Here is a 21,600-nt window from a genome sequence, read left to right as displayed (position 1 = left end):
CGAGGGCTGGGGGGGTGCCTGCTCTTACCTCTCCAGGCTGGGGGAGCCCCTTAAACCCCCAGTTTCTCAGGGAACGCTGAGGGCCGAACGGCAAGCACAGCGCGACCATTGCTGGGTTCCAATAACCCAAACGAAGGGGGCTGCCTGTGCCCCCTCTGCCCGGCGAGGGTGCCCTGTGGGGCTGCAGGCCAGGCACAAAGCGATGTCCCCCTGGCCTGGGCAGTGAGGGGACCGCCAGCAATGCCGGAGCAAGGGGTGACAACCCAGTGCCAACCCCCCCGGGGGACGGGGCACGAGGTGGGTGCAGCTCTGGGGGGCTCAGGGTCTCACCTATTCCTCAATGTTAATGGGGCAGGAGTCCGGCACGGCGGCTGCGTGGCAGGAGAGACCAGAAGGCACATGGTGAAGGCGGGAGCGGAGGCGGCGCGGGGACACGGGGACATGCACACGAGCGAGCAAACGGGGTGACCGGGGGGCCTGGGGGTCTCGCCGCCTGAGAACGGGTCCGGGAGGGGGCCGGGGAGCTGCTGCCGGGCACAGGGTGAGGGGTCCCCATGCGTGGAGCCTCCCAGGGTTTCGTGCCAAGGGGAACCGAGGGGTGGACATGCTTGTGGTGCTGGGGCAGCTGGGTCCCCCATGCCTCCTCTCCGGCTGCAGGCTCCCAGTTCAGGCAGCACCCTCCAGCTGGGGCAGGGTGATGGCAGAGCTCGGCCTGTGGCTTGTGTCCCACCACCAAACCCATCAGAGGCTGCGTGCTGCCCTTAGGAAGGGGGTGCACCCCTAAGGCAGCTTGGCTGCACCCTCCAGCGAGGTTAAGCCCTGTGTCCGGAGCCAGAGGGACTGTGTGAGGGCATGCCAAGGCCAAGGGCTGAGGCTTTCTCAGAGGGGGAGCAACAAAATCCTGCTGCCTGCTGATTTATGGGAGGTGACAGCTGCCATTTCGACTGGCTTTTCATGGCGAGCTCAGGCTGGAGAGCAAGGCATGTTAAGTCTGCAGATCCCGGAGGGGATGGATAATTAAACAGGACCGCGTGTACATGCACACAGAAATCCCATTAAGAGCCTGATATTGCCTAAGTCACTGCAGTGCCCCAGTGCAGAGATCCAGCTCTGCTCAGTGCACCCTTGCGAGGCTGCTGAGGAGCAGGGCTGGGGCAGCAGGACATACGCTGGTCCTGGAGCAGGGTACCAGCCCTGTACCCACCCACCTCCCATCCCCTTGTGCTGCTGGAGGGGTCTGCCCTGGGCAGAGCAGCTTCCAGACTCCATCCTGGTGAAACCCAACCGGCTCGCCCGGCCCACTGCTCACAGCTCGGAGCATCTGTGGCTTTAAACCAGCAAGAGCCCTGCTTTCAGGTTTTCTACAGCAGCTCCCCAGCCCTCCCCCCTTGGTGCCAGCTTTTCTGGCAGATGCCTTTCCTCAGTTTCTCTTTCCAAAGCTGCTTTTGCCACGCTGCCCTCAGCAGAGGCTGTGGCCAGAGGATGCTCTGAGCCCTGGGGACAGCCCCTGCAACCCTCTGCAGGATCCACACAGGGACACAGATCTATAGGTTTTAGTTAAACCTCGTGTCCTAAAATCCCTGGCATGTGGCCTTTTGCCTCCTCCCAAAGCTCTTTCCCATCAGATTGAAATCTGCAGAGATTTCAAAAGAAGCTTTGAGGAACCACGTCCCGCACCTTCGTCCATTACAGAGAGGACAAAAACATCATTATCAAATGTCACCAGCTTGGAGACTGTCCTAGATGTGGACTCTTGAACACCACAGATCTCAAGGGCCAGCATGCAACTGCCTTCCCTGCAATCAGTGAACAGGGCTGTCACACACTGGGTACAGGCCTTTAGAAATTTTAAGAATGATACAGCCAAAACAAACCCACAAAACATGGAATACCCCCAGTCCGTCTCACCATGAGCCTAAATGACTGTAAATTTAAAGACACAAAACTGATCTGAACTCCTTATGATATAGAAGCTGACTGTACCCTAGAGGGTTTAAGGGTGCCCAGCATACCCCCCCTACAACTGCTCCAAAAACTTCTCAAAAACCTATAAAATCAACTCAGAACATTTCAAGGTCAAATTGGTTGAACAATAACAAATATTGCTTAATCCTAGTCCTTAAAGAGATGCAGACCAATGTTTCTGCTATCAGACCAAAACATTCACCTTTTACACCTCCACCAGGTGGTTTTCCTGGCTAAACCAGAGGCTGTTACCTCGCACATTTAACTGATATATTGGGAACTGGAATGGGGGTATTGAACAGTATCAGTCTTGAAACTCTAACTGATCAATTGGGTGCAACCATTAATAACTTGGACACTACAGATCAACCTTTAAAGCCTTCCTTAGCTGCTCCTGGAAACACACAGTGGTCAGCTTCAAATATCAAAAATATCCAAATGCTAATGACCAGCTGGCTGATGCTCTGGGAATTGCTCAAAGCAAAGTGTCTTCAGCACTCAGCTGTATTCCAGCTCAGTTGTGGCTACCTCTACAGTGCTGGGATAATCATAGAATGGGAAAAGGGACTTTTATTCATTGAAATTTGAAAGGACATTTCAATCCTGGCGGGTTTTAAACAAATTTTCTTATGTCCCCATCACTAGTAAGGTCACAGCTTTTGTCTTAGCAATACATAGTGCTCCTGTACATACCAGGCACCAAATCCCTGTGGTAGCAATCAGATTAGATCCATTGGAGCACTGAGCATGGGCTCAGAACAACCATACACATGCATGGCAAACCACTGCTGTAGATGGTCGTGTGGTGAGAGAATGACAGGAGTTTGTATGTGAAAGCAATACTTGGCCAGCCCAAGCTGTGTTTGGACACAGAGCTGTGTCTATCATCTCAAAACGTCTCCTGATAATGACCCTGAATCCATCTCAGTATCCATAGGACAAGGGTCTGTATGTCTACGAGCCCCTTGTGACAACTTAACAGTGGATGACACCAAGACCCAGCTGTGTAACCGCTTGAATCTGTATTTGTAACTTCACCTGTAGAGCAGGGTGTGACTTCAGCTATCCCCTACCAAAAACTGTGCACCAGAACGGATGTCAGATGTGTTCTATGACACTTTGTCTCCAACCCTACTGGAATGGGCATTACCCCGGTTAAAAACTGCTGGAACACCCTGATCTACACAAACTGGTACAACAACTCAAAAAGGAAAGTCAGGCAACAGTGATCACTGTCCCTTAGGATGTGGAAAAAATGCCTTGTGTCCTACAGAGAGTGAGAAGGGATGGAGAACATCATGTCTGCCATTCCCAGGGGACCAGGGACAGCCCCAAAGCCCCCACTCTGCACCTCCTCTGCCCCTGGTCCCAACACGAGGGGCAGCCCTCTGCTTTTCCACACAAATGCCAAGGCTGGATCACCCTACTCACACAGCACAGCTCATGCTGAGGGCTGCAGCTGCCCTCAGCGTGGTGGCCAAAGGATGGAGAGGGCATCCTCGGCTAGGCTCAGCCCAGGGGCCAGATCCTGCACCCCAGCCCAGGCAGGGGACAAGGCCAGTGCACTCATCACAGCAGAGCAAGAATTTGACCCTGTGCCGGAGCCATTTGGGCTGCAAAGCTCCCCCTTCCTCATCCTCCCCCCGGCACAACCAAGAGGGATGCAGTCAAGGATGGCTTTGGCTGGCGCCACAGACAAGGGATGCTTTGCCAGGCCCTCCAGCAAAGCAGAGGTGCTGCTGGGACACCCCCAGCTCCCTCCCCAGCCCCCCAGGCCGGCAGGGCTCAGCCAGCTGCTGACAGAGGGTGATGGAGGGGACACAGGGCTTTTGTGGCAGGCACCTGTTCCTCCCCAAGAGCCTCAGCTGTGTTTCTCCAGCACAGAAACCACCAGGAACAGGTGAGGCAGCAGGAGAGGAGGCCTTCCCAAAGGAGCAGGGGGAAAGAAAGGATTTCCCCTCCCTCCAGTGGGTTTCACCCACCCTCTTGGCTCTCCAGCACCTGCTGCAAGTCTGGGACCTGCCACAAAGTCAGCTGAAGGGGCAAGGCAGGGGCAGAGTTGCTTCCAGCTTGTCCACAAATGTATTGATGGAGACCCCACGGAGGGTGTGGTCTTGGCTTTTTGGCTCGTTTCCCCACGCACAGGTTGAGGAAGCTGAGCCTGCAAGGCTGGGCAGGGTCCCCTGCCCACTGCCCCCTTCCACACAGGGGCCAGGGGTCTTCAATACATTTGTCACCTTTGGGCAACTCTGGGCAGGGAAGGGGCACAAGCGTGGGCGAAGAAAACCGTGTTGGCACAGAGCGAACATGAACTTTCACGCAGACGGAGGAGCCTGGGAGGAAGGAAGAAAAAAAAAGGGATGGAGAGAGGCTGGGAGGAAACAAAAGTGGGAAGAGGGTGAGGGAGAAAGCATGAAGAAATGGGAAAGACGGATGAATGTTGGGGCTCTGTAGAACGATGACCTGAGCTGACACACCCCATTCCCGCTGGCCTTGGAGGAAGAGGAGGATGAGGCAGGCAGCTCCTGCTGTACAGCTGGACTGCCTGTGGATCACATCCCAACACAAAATATTGCTGTGTCCACCACAAGCCTGGACCAGGCTACAGCTGTGCCACACAACCACCTTCCTAAGGAGGACTGGTGCCCCCTGGGGTGCCAGCAGCCCCCTGGCCAAGGGACAGAGAACCCCAGCAAAGCAAGTCTGCAGCCCCCTGGGGACATCCCAGTCCGGACAGGCCACCCTGACCTATGGGTGGTGACGTGTCTGGTGCTCAGCCCCACAGAGGGGCAGGTGGAGGGGTGCAGTGAGGACAACCTGGCGGGGATGGCAGTGGCCAGGATGGTGGGAATGATGGTGATGGGAGAGGAGGGATGGATGCAAAGGGCTGGGGGGATGCAGGGAAGAGTGGAACTGTCCCCCCCACCCCAAGTTCATGTTCAGCAGACGGCCACTCACCAGGTAAGCAGGCCTCAGAGCACAGTTTATTGTCCAGCGCTCTCACGTGTGCGATGCCCATGTCATTGTTATTGTCACACCTCAGACCGAGGAAAGCGCCTGTCCTCGGGCCTGGAAGGGAGTTAAGGCAGTTAACGCCGCGGCCGGGCTGGGGCTCGACGTCGCCTTTTTAGCACTGGGGGGTGGGATTTCTGGGGCTTTTCCTCTCCCCTCCCCAGCCTCTTTCAAAAAAAAAAGAAAAAACAATAATGAGATAAAAATGATGCATCTGTGTGGGACTGGGTGAAGAGTGGACAATAACGCCTGGGCACAGCCTGAGCTGCTCCTTTCCTCGCACTGGCCACATCGGAGGGCAGCGGAACAGCGACGATGCGGCCATGGGTACACGCATGAACCTGCCCAGGGTTCAGCCAAACCTTCCCTCTGGCACAGCCAGGCCGTGGTGGCACCCATCACCTCCTGCAGGAGCCTCTCTGGCACCAGCAGTGCAGTGAGAGCTGCGTGGATGCCAGGAGGAGGCAGTAGCTGGATGCGTGGGGCAAAAGAAGCCGTAGCCAAGCTTTTGCAGGGGGGGATGGAGGCTTTTGGGGATGAGGGAGGTAACTCTGCTTCTTAGCATCACTTCTACAAGAGATTAGCCCCCAGGTTCTTACCTGCATCCATCAGATGCAGGTGACTGAACCTCAGGAGGGATGTTCCCAAATATGCCAGTAGCCCTGCTGAGAACAGGCGCAGGACTGTGTCCTAAGGAGAAAGGCCATCCTGCTCCCAGAGTTGTTGGGATGCCCATGGATGCCCACCACAGCCCTTGGTTGTTCCTATTTGTTATACTTGAGTCTCCCCATCAGCCTGAGCCTCTCTACAGGTCAGAGGCCACGATTTGGGGATGGGTGTTCCATGGGTGTTCCTGCTTTCCAGCTTGGCTGAGAGTTCAGGTTGGATGGGGAAATAGTTTTGCCATATTTTTGCTAAAAAGAGACTTGGAAATGTGGGAGGGGGCACACTGTGGGCCTCCCTATTGCCCAAAAGCAATCCAGGGCCATTGGTGGCCGATGGCATGGAGGTGACCACCTCTTTCCTTGGCTATCTGAGCTCAAGGGAGGAGGCGAGAGGAGCCCTCGATGTGCGTGTGTTGACTTAACACATTGAGGACAGGCCAAAGAAAGTGAGGAAAGCATCCCAGAGGGAACAGCTTTGCAGCCCCTTCCTATGGGAATCAGCCCAGACACTGATTTCTGCAGGGCAAAGTTTCAGAGATTTGAGAAAACACCTTGGCAAGGGAAAAAACACAGAGAGAGAGAGAAAAGCCTCTTTCCCACTTGGCTCGTTGGAAATACCATTGGATCCTGCACACCAACTGCTCCACGTCCCACACTGAGCTCTCTGGGTCCCTGTGCCTGGCTGGCACCCCCCGCCCGCTGCTGTTCAGCCCACCCGTGGGTGTCCCTGCTGTGACAGATGTTTCCCTGTCTCCAGCGCCCGCAGAGTCCCCCAGGGCTCTCCCTGATGGCAGCAGGGAAGCTGGGGACAGCACAGCACCCCCTGCTCACGGTGACAGCGAGCTGAAAGCGAAGGGACAACAACGACCCAGAGCCTTTTACCGTCTTCCTGTGTGGGAGAGGCGTCCTCGTCCTCCAGCACATCGTTGCCCTGTGGCACAGGCGAGAGGCAGCGAGTGTTAGCCTGAGGCTGTGCCAGGGGCTGTTCCCAGGTCCCTTTGAGGGAACATCCCTGGCCCTGGGGATTCCATGGATCAGTGGAACAACCCCACTGCCCCATCCATCCCCAGGGCAGCCTGCAGGGACATGGATGCATGGGCAGCCCCTTCCCCAGCCCAGCCCTGGGGGAATGTGGTGCCAGCTGCCCAGCTTCCCTCTCCATGGGCACAACTGGGATCCCCCCACGGTGCTGGGCGACACCACAGCTCCCAGCTGTGGGCACAACTGGGATCCCCCCACGGTGCTGGGCGACACCACAGCTCCCAGCTGTGGGCACAACTGGGATCCCCCCACGGTGCTGGGCGACACCACAGCTCCCAGCTGTGGGCACAACTGGGATCCCCCCATGGTGCTGGGTAACACCACAGCTCCCAGTTCCTCGTGGGATGGTTGTGGTTACCTCGGCATCACGCTCCTCGGCAGAGATGCTGACAAAGTTTAGATCCGGGGACTCCACAGGTGTTGACTGTAGGAGGAAGGTGGGAAAGATGGAAGGAAAACAAAAAAAGTCTGGTGCCAGTGGTTTTGGAGGAGGAGTTACATCCCATAGGGAAGCTCACCAAGCTGGGCACCACCACCACCAACCCCCAGTCCCTACCTCTCCATCAGACGCTGTGGCGCTGGCGGCCTCGGGCGAAGGGAGCACGTCCCCCTCCTCCTCCTCCTCTTCCTCCTCCGTGCCAGGGGCGATGTAGGAGCCAGACATGGAGGACACAGTGTCAGTGCTGAGCTGGGAGTGCTGGCTCTGAGAGGAGGCCATGGACATGACGGACTGAGCCAGGCTGCTGCTCACGGGCTCTGGGAGAGAGCGTGGGCTGAGGGGGCTGCTGGACTCCCCCACGCACTGGTGGGAGTCACAGCACGGCACCCACTAATGGCAGAGGGGCTAATGAGGAGGAGTGGGGTGCAGAGCAAGGGCTGGCTGCATGCCATGGAGATGTGATGGGTGCAAAGCTGCCAGCAGCAGGTCCCCAGGGCTCACAGCCTCCCCCTTCCTGGGTCTAAAGGGTGACAAAGCAGGCATGACTGGTGGTCCCGTGATCCCCATCTCCAGGTGTATGGGTGACAAAGCAGAGGTGACACTCTGGGGCTCCATCCCATGTCCATGGCAGGGTAAGAAGGGGCCATGCCACCCCTCTTTGCATCCCCCCACAGTGTGACAGTCCTGAGATCACGATGCCACTCTCCTGCCTTGCCAGCGCCTTTGAAACCCCACCATGCTGTACCTTCTGGGGATGAGATGGTGGAGGAGAGGGGTGTCCCAGTGCACGAGGACTGGTCAATGGCTCCCGATGATGACAGGGTGAGGTTTTCACTCTCCGGTGTTGCACCACATTCCTGGAAGAGGAGCCCATGGGGAGGGGAGGGGATAGGGGATATTCAGCATGGATGGCCCATCTCCTCTAGGCATCCTTATGGATGGAGAAGAGCCAGGAGGGGCAACCCCAGTCAGTCTCTGGTCCCAAGCCTCCCCCAAATCTGCTGCCCCCCCAGTGCCTCAACTCCTCACCAGCACGTTTTGGACAGTGCTCACCTCCTCACACCGGGCTGGGGATCTCCTCCTGGAGACCCTCAGCTCTGACTCAGTGCATGACTTCTCATCCTCCTCTTCGGGCAGGATAGAGGAGTTCTGTGAGATGGACCTGGCCAAAGGGGCAAAGCAGAAGGTTTCACCCCTGCCCACAGCCCCCAGACCCCCCCAGACTCCTGGACCCACCCCAATACTCACTTGGAGATGCTCTTCTTCAGCTTGAGCCCCGGGGGACCGCAGTCAGGTAGGTGCTCGAGGGGTGACAGGGCCCTCAGGGGGGGCAGGGGGCCATCGCTGCCGTAGGAGGGCAGGGTCCCCACGCCCGGGGGGTCCCCCAGCGCTCGCAGGGGCAGCGCGGCCGGCGACGGCGTCAGCGGCCCATTGAGGGCCTCCAGCAGTGACACCACCTCGTAACCCGGGGGGATGTTCTCCGAGGACTGGGGAGAGGGGGAGAACGGGTGAGGATCCTCCCTGGGCCATTTTGCTGATCCCCTCACTCCCAGTGGGATCAAGATGCCCCAGGGAGAAGCTCAAACCTAGAGAATGGACACCCTGCCAAATACCCTTTTTTCTCTTTTTTTTGCAATATCAACCCAGCATTTTTTGCAAGATGAATTTGCATTAAATAAATAAACCCTGTCCCTCAGAAACACACGGATCCCCAAACCTCCCCACCCTGGTGGAAGACTCCAGGGTCCCACCTTCAGCCAGGCACTGACCGAGTGCTCCTCGGAGTCGGAGGTCTGCGAGGCGATGATGGGGTTGAAGCTGGTGGGCGAGAGAGGGCCCAGCTTTTTCCTCATGGCTCGGATTTGAAGCAAGGCTCGGAAAGCTGCGGCAGCAGGGAACAAAGGGAGGGATGAAACCCAGGCTTTGAAGGGAGACCCGTCAAAAAACGACACCGCATCTCCCAAGAGGGCCATCCCCAGGGGGCTAGCGGGACTGCAGAACGGGAGGGTGGCAGATGCCAGCCCATTCCCAGAGATGCCAACCAGCCCACCCAAGCTCCCCCCCGGCCCTTACGCAGCCTGCAGATGGGGCAGTTGTTGGCCTGGTAGCGCAGGGTGTCGGCGCAGGTGTTGCAGAGGCAGAGGTGGCGGCAGGGCAGGATCAGGGTGTCCCGGACGTCCGACAGGCAAACCACGCACTCGGCGCTGTTATCGCTCACCTCGTCCTCGGCCACCTGCCCCAAGGACAGGAGGGAACTGCTCAGCCTCAGGGGTCTCCAGCCCCCGTGGCACCAGGGTGGGTGCTCTAAAATACTGGCTGGGTGCTCCAAGAGGGTTCTGCCTGTGTCCATGGGCTGCTTGCTCTTAAATGCCCTGCTGGGACCTCATTGCTCCTCCCCAGGAGATAAGACCAAAGGAAACAGAAACCCCAACTTTCACCCCAACTTTCACATATTAGAGCAGAGCATAAGGCACATCCCATGCCTTGAGCCGCATGCTCCCCATCTAAACCAACACCCTTCCCCCAAGGGACCACAAAGGACGGGGGGGAAAGCTCAATCCTTCAGCTTTCTGCCTCCAGCAGCTTCGATGCCAGCACAAAGTGTCCCCAGGCATCACCAGCTCCGTGCTGTGCTGCAGCCTTTTGCCCTGAGCATGTTTCAGTGGCCAGACCTGTGCTAGGGGAAGGGAAGAAGGGATGAGGGAAGACCCCTGGGACGAAGGCAGGGGGATGCAGACACAGACCTTGGAGTCCTGCGTGTTGTACTTGTTCTCGATGCCATAGATCTCCTGCAGGAGGTAGCTCACTCCATCCACCTGCAATCCCATGGGGAAGGGGTGAGGAGCAGACACACCTTGCCCACAGCCACTGCGGCTCCCAGCCCCCTCCTTGGGCCAGCCCTCCTCCCCCCACCATCCAGGGGTTCTCTTTGCATTGATAACCTTGAAATTGCACTCCCTGGGAGGCAGGGGCAAGGCTGGGACAGGCGTGGAGCTTTTGGGTCTCCCCAGAGCCCCTCAGTGCCTCCCCTGCAGGGTGTGCAGGGTGGCTGCCACCACCTCGGGGACACCCCAACACTCACCACTTGCTTCTGCTTGAGGGGCTTCACACAGAAGGTGCCATCACTGTGCTGGAGAGGGGAAAGAGCACATTGGTGGGCACCCCTGGGCTGCTGTGCTAGAGCACCCACCCACCCTGTTGCTGTCACTGCTCCCTCCTTGCTCCCAACAGGCCCATTTTGCAGGAATTCTGGCTTTTCCTGACAGCCCAGCACCAGGTAGCTGTGGGAGGTCACACACATTACAAAGCTGGAGACTTCTTGGAGGAAGGAAGATGGAGTTGAGCCCAAAGGCCTCAAAAGAGGGTGCTTCAAATGAGGGAACAGTCCCAGAATTTGAGGAGCAGCCCAAAACATCCCCAGCCCAGCAGCACCATCCCGATTCCCAGGGATTCTCCAGGCTCTTGTACCTGGTGGGTGCTGGAGGTAGGAGGGGGAGGATGGCACCAGCTTGGCACTTACCTTCTCAAAGGTGGCCAGCAGCACATGGCAGTGCCCACTGTGCTCTGCAAGACACAAAGTGACATGCAGGGCTCAGGGGACATGCAGGAGGACAGGCAGAGCCATGGTGGCAGTGAGGAAAAGCAGGAGGCTCTGCCCAGCTGGCATCACAATGCCAGCAAACTGGGAGAGCCCATCCCAGCAAGGAACACCCTCCTCACCCTCTCCTTCATCCACCACCGCCTGCACCACCATGGGATAAACCTCACGGTCCAGGTCGAAGCCCAGCTGGAGAGAGACAGGGGAGGCTTGGTGAGATGGAGCAGTGCTGAGGCTTCACCCCACCTCCATCTCCATGGGATGATGTCGGGGGCAGGGGGGACCCACCTCCTCCTCGCTCCACTCGGAGGGGTCGATGGTGTGGGAGGGCACACAGAACTGCTGGCACACCCCCCGCTTGTAGTGCACCGTCTCCGACTGCAGGCTGTTGTCCCTGGGGGTGTAGCTGTCCCGTGGAGAGAGGACAGAGTCAGGGGCACCACGGGTGTCCCCACACTCCTCCTGCTCCCCCCCCCCCCGATCACGGAGATGCCAAAAAATGGGAGGGGTTGTGTGTGTGTCACTCCTCCCCTCCCAGATGCCTTTTAGGGCTGAGGTAAGAAGTTCTAAAAAGGGCTAAAATAATCCACAGGGTGAAATAAACACAAGGCAGCCAACACAGCACAGGAGGGGACAGGGACAACTCCACAGCCAACCTGGAGGGGTTTGGGGGGGGGGGAGTCAATGATTTCCCCTGGCCTCTGTTCTGACCTGAAGGTAAAAAGAAGGAGCAGGATGGGACAGGGAAGGACATGGCAGGGGCTGGCAAACACCTGGTGGTGGCACCTGGGGGAAACAAGGAGCCTCCCTCCAATCCCAGCACCACCCTCAGCTGTTTCCTGTCCTGAAGAGGAAAGATGCTCCGGGGGGAAGGTTCCATGTCCATCAGCCAGGGACACATACCAGGCTTGGGTGGACACAGGCCAGGCTGGGGCCCCTCACCTCGCCACCCCGTTGTGGAACTCCTCAGTTGCCTGGTAGTAGATGGTTATGGCCACACGGGTGTCTGTGTCGAAGGTGAACTCCACGTTGTAGTGCACCTTGGCCTTGCTCACTTCTTCCCCCGGGGTCTTCACCTCCTCCGAGCACCTGGGGAGCACAGAGGGTCCAGGAGACGGGCCTTGGGGTGCTCCAGGACTGATCCCCTCAGCACCAAAAGGGGCTGCTGCCCTCCATCAGGGGACACTGAGGCACAACAGGAGTGCCCGGCATGCCCAAGGTCACGCCTGCAGGCTGGGAAGCGCCGCAGACGGATTTCAGCCGTAATCCCGAATCTCACGGCCCTGCCGCAATCCCCAGCCTCCCTCCAGCAAAGCCTTTGGAAGGTGGGGGAGGAAGAACAAGCAAAGCACTTCAAAGGCAGCGCTAAACTCCTTTAATCCTGCGGCACTGCCTGTGCTGGCATGCGGGAGCCGGGAGGGGAAGGGCACGTTTGGAGAGCAGCGGCTCATCCCCTCCATCCATCCGCCCTGCTGCAGTGAGAGCAGCCCCGTGTCCACCACCCATCCCCTGGGAGCACCCAGCAGGACCCTCCCTCCCCGTGGCTCAGCCCTGTGGGCGCCCAGACTCACTTGACGAGGCGCAGGGTGTCCTTGCGGATATTGATCAAGCTCCTGAGGGTCTTCACGGGTTCCTGAGGAGGTGGAGCAGCGTAAGGGAACTAGGATGAGAGAGACACCGGTGAAGGCAGACGCACGTGGGGGGGCTACGCTGGCTGTGGACCCCCCAGTGACCCAGACCCAACACCCTACAGAGGGAATTGGGGTGGCCTGGGCATCCTGATGGGTGCTGAGCACCCGCAGCTCCCGCTGGCATTTGGGTACCAGGCAGCACGGTGACAGGGACATCCCTCCACAAACAGCAAGCCCAGAACAGCAGGGACAGTTTCACTGGGGAGGGGGTACACAGAGGGGGGCTGTTCCTTGTTTCTTTGGCTGGAGGGTGAGGGGGATGTGGGGCACAGGGCAGGTGGCTGCTGATGGATTTTTAGGCTGCTGGATGAGGCTGGGCAGAGAGAGGCTGCAGCTCCCTCGCTGCCCATCAGCCAAGAAAAAACAGGCACAAGTGTCCCTGTTTCCTCCCTGTGGTGGATGGGATTTGGATGGTGGGATCCCTGCATCCCACTGCTCTCGTCCTCTCCAGGAGGGGAAAAGGGCAGCAGAGTCATTAAACTGCTGTTAACAAACTTTTTTATGAGTCACTAAACGTGCACCTGCAGAATCGAGCACCTGCAGAGTCACCCATTGCAGCTGGAAAGGAGAGAGTGAGAACAGGCTCCAGGCTGGAGCTGAGCTGTGTCATGACATGTTGTGCCATGTCGTGATACATCCCCTGCATTCAAACTAATGCAGTCATCCAAAATTGCTTCTTTGCACCTCACCCAGCCAAACCAGCCCTGGCAGGGAGAGCACCCATAGGTGCACTCCCCCTCCTGCTGCAGCAGCCAGGGGTGGGTGACAGAGGAGGGAAGGGGCAGCCGGGTCCCCTGGGTGCCACCCACAGGGGCCGTTGGGCTGGGCAGGATGGGGAAGTGCCGCAGGCAAATTTTGTGCTGCAGAAACCACTTTGGGCTCTTTCACTCCCACGTGTGAAGAGCACTTTTTCGGCGTGGTTGGATTTTTTTTTTTTTAATTAAATTTTACAAGCCAGATTTTGCACATCAGAAAGGGGCCATTCAGAGGACGTTTTGCATCTCCTCACTTTAAATCAAGCTGAAACACAACATAAAAAAATGGGTAACGGTTGCAGTGAAGTTAAGAGTGCCATCCACGTGCCTACAGCAACACTTGGTGCAGGCCAGCTTCTCTTAAAGTGGAATAAAGACCACCCTCAAAAGTCTGTCTTGGGGTTTTTCTACAAGCAGACCCTAGCAGGTTTGCGTGGGCAGGGAAACCCAGTGGCACATTTCAACAGTTCCTGGCTTCCCCTGTGCTCTCTGTGTGCCTCCAGCAGCTTCTCTTGTTCCTCGGCTGCATGGTGGCAGCTACTTAAACCTGCAACGCCCTTCCCACCCCCTTGGGAACCTGTTCCCAGCTGGAAAATCCAGATTATCATGTATCCATGGAGGGGAGAAGCTGCACAGCCTCCAGCTGCCCTGCACATCCCTGTGGCAGCAGCGCTGTTCATAGCTCAAAGTGCTCTGCTCACAGAGCACTTGGGACACAATTTTTCCAAGATCTCCTGACCTTTGAACCCCAAGGAACCCAAAATAAATCCCCCACCAAAAAGCAGTGGCCGTCTTTAATGTTTCCAGCCCAACCAGGGCTCTCAGAGAAGGCCAGAAAGCAAAAGTATTGCAGCCAAGAAACACCAGGACAGGACTTGCAGGCAGCATCAGAGAGGCCCAAGTGTTGCCTGGACACAGGCTTGGACCAGAACCAACACAGATCCATCCCAGCTCCTCCCTGGGCCCCCAAAACTCCCCCTGCTCCCCTGGGAGACGGGATCTTGGTCACAGCTCTGCAGCCCAGAGCCATCGGTAATTAAACCCGAGCAAGACAATTTAGCTCATGATGCTGTGTTAATTCTCTCTGCTGTTTCCAAGCTGTTCCTTTGCCTTCCCTGCTGCTCTGCTGTCAGGGCTGCTGACATGGGAACTGCTCACTGGGCAGTTTAGAGGCTTTTACTGTAATCAAGAGGATTTCTCAACACTCGCTGCTGGAAGAGACCCTGAGTGCTGACTTTTCATTTTCCAGGGAAGCGCAAAAGATGGAGGGAAAGGCTCTGCCTTTGCCCACCCAGTGCTCTTGGGCTTTCTGGGTGCTCCTGACCTTGGCTCTGCCAGGATCCCCGCTCTGGCACAGCCCAGGGCCGGACACTTCCCTGCTGAAGGAGTGCATGATGCTGCCAAAACACTACCAAAGCCAATTCCAAGGAGGAAAAAGGAACCTTGCTGTCAGCAGGCAATGCTTGAGAGCTGGGCCAAAGCACCAGGCAAGTTTATCTCAACTTAACAGAAAAGCTTTGGTGCCTTTTAAGTCCTCACTCTGAATCTTTTTAATACTTGACCCCTCAAACACCACCAGGCAGGAGGAGTCCTACTGCTCCAGTCCCACTGCTGAGAGGCACCCTGACGAGAGGGGGACAAACCTCCCGTGGCTGAACCCCTGCTCTCACTTCCTCCCTTTCCAAAGGCAGCAAGCACAAAAACCATCTCCAGGAGCCTGGGGTGTAGGGAACACCAGCCAGGTTCCCTCGTGCCCTGAGACCAGCTGGAGCTGGCAGCACCCAGCACTGCAAAACCCACCTGTGCTGCCCCCAGCCCCAACCTACCCCAGCCTTTTTATTTCTGTTTTATTTCTTCTCCTTTCTTGCTAGAGCTTGGGCAGTAATTTTACCTGTTCCTGTCCAAGCTACTCCACTACCCTGAACCACACCAGCACCTCTGTGTCACATCCCCCACCATGTGCCCTCCTGTTTGGGATACAGCTCCTGAATGAGATGGGGAAGGCAAGAGAAAAAGCAGCTCTTGGAGAGGGAACGAGAAAGAATTTGGATTAAATCAGCCCAAAACCCTTTCACCATTAGTCCTCGATGGAGGACAGGCTGCAGCAGGAACCCAACCCTTATATCAGCCATCAGAGAATCCGCTCAGCCCGCTCCAGGCGGGCTTGGCAGGCTCTGCCCGTGGAGGGGGACAGCCGGCAGCCGCGCACCACCGCACACCCCATGACACACAGCCACCACCGGCACGCTACCTGTGCTCCGGAGCCCCCCCAGCCCCGTGTCCCCGCCGGTACCCACCACCACGGGCCGGTTCCCCAGGAAGTTGAGGTCGCTGTTCTCGCCGAAGAGGTACCCCTCGGGGTGCGTGGAGTCGAACTTCTCCCCGCCCATGATGAAGTGGTTGGCAAAGTAACTCCCTGGAATGAAAACACAGCGAGCGCCTGAGCGGAGGGGGAGGAAGGGGCTCCAGCCGGGCGATGGAGCGGCACGAAGCCACCAGATCGATGGCTCGGAGGTGACTTTGTCCCCAGGGTCACCTTGCTGGGAGTCTTTCTGGTTGAGCTCACACGATGAGAGCCCCCAAGCAGGCAGAGGCTGCCCAGGAGCCACACTCCCTGCCTGCCCTCCCCTCTCCCTGCCCGCTTCCCACCCGCTTCAGCACCACGTTCCCAGCCTGGGCACAGAGCCGGGGCAGGAGAGGCTAGTGCAGGGGCCCAGCCCCATGGCAGCGCTGGCCCTGGGGGCTGCTCCATCCGTGGGATTTAACAGTGCCTGCTCTCCTTTCCCTCTCTGGGAAATCCCTGTGAGCCCCAGTACGGCCGGAGCCACCCAAGGTCACCCTGACCTTCAGCCATCCCCACACTGGCAGGAGCGGACGGATCCTGGTCCGTGAGGAGGAAGAGGAGACAGCTCCTGGGACAGCAGAGCAGAGCTAATCCTGGGCATAAACACCAGCTCATGTCCCGAGGAGGCAGGAGAGGCAGGGGCACAGCCTGACCTGCCAGAGAACCCAGAGCCCTGCGAGCCCCGGAGGAGCCGGGCTGGCTCCCAAACCCCAGAGAACCCAGAGCCCTGCGAGCCCCAGAGGAACCGGGCTGGCTCCCAAACCCCAGAGAACCCAGGGCCCTGTGAGCCCCAGAGGAGCCAGGCTGGCTCCTGCACCCCCAGGGATGCTGCCGGGAAGGGCAGCATGGACCAGGCACACAGCCTCCAGAACGGGCAGGGCTGCTCCTGCCCAGAGCCTGATGTCACAGATCTCGTGTGCCACCCAAGGCAGCGTGTCCACAGCCAGACACTGCCCAGATTTGCTGCAGCTGCCACCAGGAAGGTGGGCAAAGCACAACTGAACCGAGTTCTGCTGTCAGTTCTCAGCCTGCAGCCTTCCCTAGGAAGGGCTCACCTGCAGGAGGGAGGATTTTGGGCGCCTGTAGACCCTCCAGGAGGTCAGCACCTGCCCTGCAGTGCTCCACATTGGCCTGATGAATGCTGGGCAATGACCAGGGTCCCTTCTTCCCTCACAGAGCCAAAACACCGACTCCTGGCCCCGAGCTGGGAGCAGCCCCCAGGTCAGGCACTTCTCCACTAGAGAAGAATTTCCTCCCAGCCCGGCCAGGAGCCAACTGGTGCCTGCTCCTTGTCCACGAGATCTGGGCTGTGTGGGGAAAGCACATTGTGGCACAGGAACTGCCCAGGCAGGAGGGCTGGGACTTGAGGTGGGAAAAAAGGGAAAGGTGGACAGGGATGGGGCAGCAGCAAGGCGTGAGCAGAAGCACCAGGAGTCAGTCAGACATGGACACAGTGTCCTGCATCCTGACAGGGACAGGGTCTGGCTTATAAAAACCCCAAACCCACCAGCAGAGATTCATCTGCACCCCCCCCCGGGGACACCCCAAACCCAAACATTTGGGAACCACAGATAAAGGAGCTCAAGCCTGGGCTGCAGCTCTGCTTGTGGGGACTGAGGTCAGAGCTCATGATCACCTTCCAGCAGAGGCAGGGACTGTCCAAGGCTGGATCAGGCTCTAATACTGCACTTAAAACCCAAAACTGAGCCCAAAGCCCAGGGGGAGGAGTAGGGGGGGATCTAACTCCTGGGCAGGAGGGATGAGTGGGGTCACACAGCTCGGCCCCAAGGCCCCGTGGTGCAGGGATGCCTGGATGCAGCGAGCCCGTTAGTGAATGTCGACCATCAATTATTGATGCCTGCTGCTTTCAGGTCCCATTTTCCATGTACATAATTTATAGGCAGCTCGCCTGGAAGGACTCGGCCACATGGAAAAAAAAAAGCCCCAAGAGCAAAGTGCCTTCAGAGCTGCCTGCAACGGCACAGCCAGGGGAGAATGGGGCCATGCAGAGCTTTTCTTGACACTGACTTGGAGCAAGAGCAGGAGATGGCAAAAAAATGACATTTAAACATGGAGAAAAGCCACCCTGGCACTGGGAAAAAGCTGGAAAATGGAGCACAGGCTCTCTGTGATTGGCCCAGCCACAGTTTAGTGGGTGCTGGGGGCTCCTGTAGGATGGGCAGAGCAGGTGAGGACCATGCTGCCATCACCCAGTCTCCCCGCAGGGGTTGGGAGCATCCCTGGGTGCTGCAGGCTCCCAGCACATCCCCCAGAGGCTTCAACTCCCTCTTGACAGCAACAGAACCAGCTCTGTGCTCCCTCCCAGCAAAGGTCCTCCTTGCTGTTAAACAAGAGGCTTGAGTCGTGCCAGGCTTTTCCAGGGAAGCAGCAGCACAGGAAAGCCCAGGGCATGGGCAGGAGCGTGTCAGTGACTCCCTGGACACGGCCGGGTGGCAGAGGAGGGAAGCACCTTCCCAGCCACCTTATTATGGGCTGACTGTAAATCCAACGCCCACTCCCGGGGAAGGAGAGCCTGTCAAGGACAGGCACATCTCGGGAAGGGCTGTGCAGAGCGGCTGCTGGAAAGGAGGAATAAACCCAAATTGCCTGAGGTTCTTGGCAAAAAAAAAAGTCTTTGTGTCCTGCACATCTCCTGGCACCAGCACATGGGACACATCTGGCACCAGCTGCCAGCTCCTTTTCCCCGTGAGTGCCAGTGCTGCCACCTTGTCCAGGTGAAGGAGAAGGGTGAGGACCCTCCTGTGTCCCTGTGGCTCTGGCATGCAGTGACACACGTCCTGCACTGTCCCCCAAGCCATGGCTGCCCTGCTGGGCTCTGGTACCACAGCCTCTGGCTCTCCAATGTTACAGCCTCACTTTCCAAAGCTGCTAAAACAGAAAAGCTCATTTCCAGCTCATCCCCACGCTCCTGGTGAGGGAAGCACCGGGTTTGCACAGCCTGCGGTCAGCCCAGACGGGTGGCCATGGCACGGCGCTGGCATAGGGACACCCTGTGGCCGCGGGTGCCAGCACAGGGTGCTGTGAAGGGCTGGTTAAAGGCTCTGGGTGCTTCTGCCCCTGGGCAACCCATTATTTAATTCCGTGCTCTGAAGCGGGCAGCCAGAGCCAGCGGCAGCCGGAGCTGACGCCAAACCCTGTCCACAGCCCTGCTGCGTCAGCCCTCGCCCACCGTGGCTGTGCCACCACCTGGGGTTGTGCCCCCAGGGCTGGGGGTGTCACTGCTGGATTAATCCCTGTGCTCCTGCCCCCAGCCAGGGCCCTGCTCATAGTCCCGTGTGCTCCAGGGGAGCTCGGTGCCAACCTCAGCTGGGGACAGGGGCTGAAAGCCGGAGACGTGCCCCAAAAGCCATCCCAGTAGCCAGGCGGTGAGCTCCATCTACAGCCCCCGCTGGCTCCCGCTCCCAGTGGCAGCCACTGAAGTAAATCCCAGCCTTTGTTTCAAAAACAGTGGTTTAACTAATCCCATTGACACCCTGTCTGGAGGGGATGGGACCCCGAGGATGGGGAGATGCTTAACTGGGACAAGACACAGCTGCCCTATTCCCACAAGCTGCACTGGCCATCCCGAGTGAGCCCAGAGCCACATCCACAGAGACAGGGAAATGCCCAAGAGTCCCATGAGATTCCCCTCCAGGACCACATTTCTAAAGCCAGTGGCTGTTTCCAGGTGGCTTTCGAGGTGAGGGAAGCGCTGCTGCCACAGAGGAATGGGCTCTGCTGCCTGGCACGTCCTCCCTCGGCTGCCGGCAGCCCTGAAGGCAAATCCCGCTCGGATTAAAGGCAAACCAGCCATAATCTCCCAGGGCCACCAGCCTGCCCTTGTCCCAATGCAGATGGCTGTGCCACCTGGGCACCTCCTGCTCCTCTCCCCGAGCACCCTGGGCAGCACCAGGACCATCCCCCCGCAGCTCTGCCCAGACCCCAGCGGTGGGACCAGCCCTCCCCGGGCTCTCCCTGAAAGCTGGAGTTAAGCCTGGTGACCTCTGCCAGCTGAGATGAGTTTGGAAGTGATCAGCTGGGTGCACTTGCACCCTCCACCCCTTCATACCCAGATATTTCAAGAGCCCCTAAAAAAGACGGGGTCCCAAGGGAAAAACTTGTAATGCACGGAGACACCGTCCCTACAAAGAGCAATCCCATGGATGGGGTGGTCCAGCCTCACCTGGCATCAAAGGGACAGAGGCCTTGAAATCACGTAAAAAGGGGAGCTGGGGGAGCCCTGCGGGAAGCCAGGCTGTCAAGGATCAGCCATCTCCAGCCAGCTGTGCAACCTATTTTAGATTAAAATTTTAAAAAAGAGGCAAGCTCGGCTTTTCAGGACAAGCACAGGGTTTGTGTTGACTGTAATTCTTCCTAAGGAGGTCTTTAGTTGTAATTAGCGAGTAATTTGTCACAGCGCTAACGATCCGAGCGTTTTCCTTATCCTATTAACTACCAAAATAGTTCCCTATTAATAATATTTAGTGCTGCAAGGATCCTGTGCAATCTCCTCACATGCACGCACGGTGCTCCGGGGCATCACCAACCGGTGCCGGTATTTTTGCGGCTCCGAAGCGCTGCCCACCCAAGGGCTGGAGCCCATCACCCCTCCCTCCCCGGCGTGCCCCCCTCCGACCCCCGCTCAGCCCGGCTCTTGCAGGGAAAAGTGAGGCACAGAGGGGAGGGACGGATTCTCCAAGGTCACGCACAAGGTTTGAGACAGGGCCGGACTGGGGAGAGGGAGATGCATCACCAGCAAGCCTCGAGGCAGGGACAGCAGCCGGGAAGGCGACGGCTCCCCACGGCAGCGGCTGGGGTGCTACGATGGGGCAGAGCCCTGGGAAGGAGGGATCCCCTCCAATCCCTCCCACCCCAGCCTCCCTCGTCCTCCCGGGAATTTAAACCCAGGATTTTGCCGAGCAGCCAGCACCGGAGTAACCGGCTATAAAAAGCGCCTCCGGAGCCCAGTGCCGCAGACCGCGGCTACAGAAATAATTATAACAATAATGGCATTAAAGTCGCGTCAACTCAGCCAAGTTTGGGAACACGGGTGCGCTGGCAAAGGGGAGCCCGGAGAGGAGTGACCCCCATCCCTCCCGCGCCGCATTCCCGCAGGGTGCCCCGCACCAGACCCAGATTTTTAGGGTGCCCCCCCTGTGCGTCACCGTTTGCTTTGGGGTGCGCAGGGTCACCCCCGCCCGCAGCAAGGTCGTGCCCTGCGCCCACCCGGCTCGCTCCCCTCCTTCCCTCCCCATCGGCGGCACCGGGGCGCGAGACCCCCCGGGGGCTCACCGGATTTCGGGGGGTATCTGTAGACGGAATTAGCGGGGATATCCACTTCCTCCACCCCTGCGTTCTGCCGGCTGGTCAGAGCCCCCATGGCCGGGCCGGGGCTCAGCGGGCGGGGGGCGGCGGGGAGTCCTCCCGCCCGGGACCGGGACGGGGGCCGGGACCGGGGCTGGCGGCGGCCCCCGCCCGCAGCATCCTCCGCTCCGCTCCGCTCTGCGCCGCGCCCGGCGCCGCCTCCGCGGCACCGCGGGGCTGCGACACTCGGGGCGGGGCCCGCATCGGCCGGCACGCCCCGACCCGCCCCGGCTCGGTCCGGCTCGGTGGTGGGGTGAGGGGACGAGATGCTGCTGCTGCCTCCCCAGTGTCCCCCACCCACCCAGCGAGGTCCCCCCTCAGGTGCCACTTAACTGTCCCCCCACAGTGGCACACGCGTGCCCACAGTGCCACCCACCTGCTATCCCCTGTGTCACCCAGTTGCCTCCAGTACCTCTCAGTGGCCCTCCTCGCCATCATCTGCCACCCTCAGTCACCCCTCAATGACCTCTGTCCACCACGGCCCACCCTCCTCCCTTCCTTGCCCCCAGCCCCGCCAGCTGGGGGACACCGAGCAGCAATGCCAGCTCAGGGACCTCCAGGGACAGACTGGGCACGGTCCCTCTGTCCCTGTACCCCCTGCCGCTGGCGTGTCCCCTGGGAGAAGGACAAGCCCTCCACTTTTCCCGACAGGTCACAGGGGGAAGGAGTTGGCGCAGCTGTTGGCACAGGGACTGATCCCCTCCAGCAGCAGTTCAGGGGTGCGCA

The 21,600-nt window shown here is 58.7% G+C and overlaps 1 protein-coding gene across 2 annotated transcripts; it reads right to left on the bottom strand.

Annotated features, from left to right (window-relative positions):
• Positions 1-330: 330 nt before the first annotated feature.
• On the bottom strand, positions 331-20,893 carry RNF157 (ring finger protein 157; the record flags this gene model as incomplete). 2 transcript variants are annotated; one of them, XM_082294356.1, is made up of 20 exons in its annotated part: positions 20,803-20,893; positions 15,464-15,582; positions 12,292-12,380; positions 11,663-11,809; positions 11,009-11,126; positions 10,843-10,909; positions 10,643-10,686; positions 10,205-10,252; positions 9,867-9,938; positions 9,196-9,355; positions 8,892-9,004; positions 8,371-8,609; positions 8,176-8,284; positions 7,868-7,979; positions 7,240-7,439; positions 7,042-7,107; positions 6,525-6,573; positions 4,924-5,034; positions 4,203-4,298; positions 331-371 (listed from the first exon to the last, which is right to left on the bottom strand). In XM_082294356.1, exons 1-20 carry the CDS (start codon positions 20,888-20,890, stop codon positions 331-333), a joined length of 2,088 nt encoding a protein of 695 aa, XP_082150482.1. In that variant the 5' UTR covers positions 20,891-20,893. The 2 variants fall into 2 exon arrangements, with proteins under 2 accessions (XP_082150482.1, XP_082150483.1); XM_082294357.1 differs by lacking the exon at positions 4,203-4,298.
• Positions 20,894-21,600: the final 707 nt, after the last annotated feature.

This window comes from Coloeus monedula (assembly GCF_965178545.1).
Source record: "Coloeus monedula genome assembly, chromosome: 19".
Taxonomy (NCBI): domain Eukaryota; kingdom Metazoa; phylum Chordata; class Aves; order Passeriformes; family Corvidae; genus Coloeus; species Coloeus monedula.
The sequence above is the reverse complement of the archived record's forward strand: the minus strand, read 5'-3'. Positions and strand labels throughout refer to the sequence as shown.